This window comes from Pavona decussata, unplaced genomic scaffold (genome assembly GCF_977016875.1).
Source record: "Pavona decussata unplaced genomic scaffold, jaPavDecu1.1 SCAFFOLD_124, whole genome shotgun sequence".
Classification (NCBI taxonomy): domain Eukaryota; kingdom Metazoa; phylum Cnidaria; class Anthozoa; order Scleractinia; family Agariciidae; genus Pavona; species Pavona decussata.
In genome coordinates this window covers 2,690,173-2,695,000 of record NW_028145538.1, presented here as the reverse complement: position 1 = coordinate 2,695,000, position 4,828 = coordinate 2,690,173, and the positions used below count along the sequence as shown (strand labels likewise).

General features: G+C 39.7%; 1 protein-coding gene and 1 long non-coding RNA gene across 2 annotated transcripts in view; both read left to right on the top strand.

The window, feature by feature from the left end:
• LOC146469471 (uncharacterized) overlaps positions 1-633 on the top strand; it is a 12,572-nt gene extending 11,939 nt beyond the window's left edge. Inside the window, exon 3 of the long non-coding RNA XR_014867218.1 lies at positions 303-633. This is a non-coding gene — a long non-coding RNA (uncharacterized LOC146469471). The remainder of the gene's footprint in view (positions 1-302) is intronic.
• Positions 634-1,493: 860 nt separating this feature from the next.
• Positions 1,494-4,390, top strand: LOC146469470 (uncharacterized). Its single transcript, XM_085123274.1, has one exon. It carries the CDS (start codon positions 2,319-2,321, stop codon positions 3,288-3,290), a length of 972 nt encoding a protein of 323 aa, XP_084979400.1. The 5' UTR covers positions 1,494-2,318; the 3' UTR covers positions 3,291-4,390.
• The last annotated feature ends 438 nt before the right edge of the window (positions 4,391-4,828 follow it).

Here is a 4,828-nt window from a genome sequence, read left to right as displayed (position 1 = left end):
ACCTTTTACAGAATTCATTTGTTAAGTCAGTCATTACTAAGAACAAGAATTTGCATTTGCTCCACGATCTCTCAAAAATGAGCTACGTGTCAAGGGGTACTGAATATTAATTAAATCAGCCCGTGTTCCCAATCTTGTTGATCAACTTAAAACACCCTTTTTTCAAATTTGCCGTAAAAGTCGTTACCGTATAATATCGCGCGGACAACTCTTAACGAAGCAACAGGCCAATTTCGATATATTAAAATTCTACTTTGGCAACTACCCCAGCTACGTCCCTTTTTTTCTCTTTTTTTTTTCAGAGATGAAATTCGCTGTTATTCTGTGCTTTTTGCTGCTTGTTGGAGCTGTCAGCGGTGCACCTTCAGAAACAAGAAAGTTCCAGCACCCAATGGATTCCGCTCGGTCACGTGCTGTGAGACGCTCTGATGCTTTCTGTTGCAGATTACAGATACACATCTGTTGCACCCATAGCACGAGAACATGACTGTACTCGGCTTAACCTAAAGCATTTAATTAAAATTAGGGTAATAAGATTGTCCTAGATTTAAGAGGATTAATAAAACTATGATTAAGGGTGTGTATTCGGGGTGATGTTTGTTGTTATTAAATGCTATAAGAAATTTCGATTCACCCGTTTCAGATCCGTAGAAAGGCCGCGTCAAGGACTTCCATTGGAAGCCAGTATGAACAGCACTGAAGCAGTCTCAATTTCGCAGACAATAGTCTTGTTTTCGTCCGTCAGGTGGTCTTAACTTTCACATCAAAGAACACGTTGTCTTTACCGATCAAACGTGGGACCAATTTTAACGAGCGTCCAATTAAGGAAAAATAGTGCTGCTAAATTCGGCCGAGTTCGTAGGGTATTAGTTGTGTGACAGCATAGTACTCTCTGGGGACTTCAAGTTTCAGGCAGCCAAAACGTTTACACGGAGGGAGAAGCGGGTACAAAGTTCTTGTCTCTGAAACGAATCTTCTATCTCACAAACTCTTTAACCACTTAGAATGCCGTCATGGAACGGAAACATGTAAGTGAGAGGCTCCAGTTCGCATTAGTTTACTTTATGATTAACCCACCAGAGGATAATGCAATTTTAAGCGATGTGATTGGTCTTCTGCTCAAGGAACATGACTTATTCTATGAAGTTACCACCTAATTTGGAAGCCTGCGTTTTCAAACGTACTCTAGTGGGGTTGCACAAGACAAATGCATCCTCAGAATGAACCTCGAATTAAAAAAACAAACATTTGGCTTTTAAATCTAAGATGGGACATTTAGATTCTATACTATAGCCAAGACGTGTGCATGGCTAGTTAACTTTAGGGGAGGAATGTTTGAATCTTTGTTCCAGTTTTTCATTTTCATAATTACTAAGGTGGTTAACAATAAAAACACCTTGTTTAACAGCCTTCGTAGCTGGCTGGATGTCGGGCGAAGGCAAAGTTTGAGCGGGGGGGGGGGGGGGGAGGGGGGGAAGAAGGGGGGTCGCGAGAATGACCAGAAAAGAAACAACGGGAATGGAGAAGAGACGACCTATTTTCTCACAGCTTTCGCCTCTCATTTTAGAATAGCTCTCGGGATTGCCTGAGAACAATAGCGGAGCAATAAGCCTTGCCGTCGAAGAATAGAGGTGCATGATTTACATGTCCAACGAAATTAGGTTTTCTAAAGAAATACGAGTAGCACAATCTCGATATGTAAAAAATTCAGCCTGAAACAATAAACATTACTGCGAGGCTCTGGAAATAAACCAATATAAACTACACAACTTATTCCCTAGAGCCTCGAGTGAGGGTGGGTATCTTATATCCCCTAATATTAAGACAATTCATATTTTCTAGCTGCCCTAGCGCATTATTTCACTTCAAATCATCCGTTCACTCAGCGGGTCACATATTTCTAGTTTATCTCTAAAAGTTGCCAAGAGGTTATGAAAAGGGTGAACGTCAGCCTTAAGGGTACGTTGATTAATATATCCCTTATAATAGCTCAATACTTTTTCTCAGGTAGTGATATACTTTATCCCTAACATTACGGTTGTAAGTTGTATGCAATTCCTAAAGACCTATACGCTTGGTTTGGTTTGGTTTATACGATTGGTTTTGGTTTACATTCCCACTGACTGAGAAAGTGGCGCTAGTTTTGTTAACCAATCACAGAGCGTAGTAATGCAAAACCAAAGCAAACACGAATTTACTTTCGACACTTAATTGAAAACCGCTCCATGCTACGACTAAAGTAACACCTTTCCACCATAATTCAAACTTTACTGAGTATCTGTCTGATCACCAACGGTAGGAAACAACTGGCCAGGGTCATGGCATTTGCAACAACGCACAGAGACGAAATAACTTTAGCTTACTACTGCTTTAATTTGTCTCTTACAACTGCGTTTTTTGTAATTGGAACGATCTACCTAAGACACAGGGACAGAAGGGATCAACAGAGAAAAGAGTGGCGTCAGTTCGCAGAAACCATCCGAAGCGGCTATGGCAATCTAAAGAGTCAAAACATCCTTTCGAAGATCTCAAAAGTAAAGGAGACATTCAGGAATATTAAAATGGACATAGAAATTACCGGCCTTGATATCTTAAGGTACATGATTAATTCTAACTGCGAGTGTTTTAAAACCACACAGCTGGAAGCCCTGTGCGAGGACTTGACGCCAATTTTTCAGATGCTGAACACCTGCGCTTCGTTAATCCTGTTAGGAACAGTCCAGGCAGAGCTAGGAACAACGGTTACTGACTTAGGGGAGCTCATACTGCCTTTTTACAAAGGAGAGAAGCGTGCCACAATTCTAACTTGTCTTAAACATTTTGCTAGTGGTGGAAAACCGAAGGTTGAAACTGAAAGGAGAGTGAGTGATGTAGACGTGAGACTTGAACAAGATTTTCCATATCTCAAGCATCTACGATTTGAAGGCACGTCTGGAGGAATTTTGATAACGGGAAACAGCGATTATAGCGAGCCCGGACGTTTTCATTTCGAGCTTAACATGTTTGACAAGCCTTTGGATTCTCTATACCAACTGCAATTTGACCTGGAAGAGCCAACCTGTAAGTCAGACTTTGCCAGAGAATTACGCGAACTTCCACTAAACCTTAAATATAGTGGCCAGTCCTGTTCAGACGGTGATAAATTAGTGGTCGTGAGAGCGCTGCACGAGGTTCGTGTCTATATCCATCTTCTTTTAGAGAAAAGAGAGGCGATTGTTGACGAAACAAATGAAAATATTGAGAGACTAAAAGTAATGCATGAACGCGTCACAAGGATTATGAACTCGTGACAGAAACTTGTGACGAATTTATGAAAGATCTTTCGTTCTTCAAAAAGAACCTACGCCAATATAATATAAAACAGAATTTTGACTCAAAGTTAAAAGAAATTCATGGCGCTTTTAAAAGATTAATAAGGGAAAACAAATTAAGCATGAGATCCTAATATGATTGATTTATTGAAATGCAAAGGTAAAGCGGCCACGAAGAAAGCGAAAGAGAACTTTGCTTTTCAAGGAAGGAAGGAAAAACCAAAGGAAAAAAAAAAAGAGGAATGCCGAAAGTGTTAAAAAAAGACGAAACGACAGTTAAGTGAAGATAGCTGTATACGTACATTTTTTCGAATCATTTAAGACCCTAGTGCAGTTAAGGACTATAAAAATCGTCGTTGGTCGCAGTAACGAGGTGATTTAAACGGCAACATGTACGGATAGAAAACAAAACGACTGCTTTTCTTTGGGTCACCAAACGAGAGTGGTCGTACAAACAAGATGGAAAAGCGAGTTTCCACTGTCCTCAGTGCTTTTTTGTTTGGATGATTTTATCTCCAATCTCTGATAATATATTTCCTGCTGAGATATTTTAAAAGAGAATAAAGAGTCTTGAATTAACTGGGTTTCGAAGGCACTTTCGGTTTTGCGTAATACTGCGCTCTGTGATTGTTTATCAAACACGCGCCACTTTCTCAAACAACGAGAATCTTAACCAGCGTTTTCGCGCGCTTTACGACAGTTAGATGTGTTTCCTGCGAGTTCTTATTGGTTCATTGCACTTTTTACGTATGTACACAGAAACTTGCAACTGTATGTGTCAATTTTTATTTGCCCGAGTAGATGGCTCGACAAATATTTGTTGTTAATTTGCGTCAGTGATAATTTCGCACAGCAGAGATGTCCATGGAAAGGCAAAAAGCAAGATGGCGCCATGCTGGATGCGCAAATGCTAGGGACTGTAGGGACTGGGTTCTACAGATGACGTTGAAAAAATTGTCACATTTTATGTGGCATCTCGTCTACACGGACAATTTTTTTATGTGGCAATTTTTATTTGCTTTTCAGCAAATGCAGTTGTCACATAAAAATTGGTAATTTTTATCATCTACACGGGCAAATAAAAATTGCCACATAAAAATTGCCATATAAAAATTGCTCGTGTAGACGGGGCTTTACTAACTTGCACGCACCGCTGATTTCACGCGTAGCGATTTAAAAATGTTGATTCAAAAATGCTGTATCATCTGAACGACACCTTTGTTTCACCTGTTTATGGCTTGGCAACTGGTCAACTTAGATAAAGTTTAACATCTGTCAGTGGATAAAATTGTTAATTTCATGGCTCTGCTGCCTTGAAATCCTGTCAGAATTCTTTCCGGCATCAAAGAAATAAAATTTAACTCTTACCTTTACTTCTCTTGCATACGACTTTGTTTTACCAATGAAGCTATCATACGCAGGCAAACAATGCAGTCTCTAAGACCAAGAAACGCTGAATACTTTCAAGGAAGCCACGGAAAAAATCAGAAAAACACTATTTTAATCAGTTAATACCT

Excerpts from the sequence above, each read along its gene's own strand:
- LOC146469470 (XM_085123274.1), top strand. The coding sequence starts at position 2,319 with ATGGCATTTGCAACAACGCACAGAGACGAAATAACTTTAGCTTACTAC.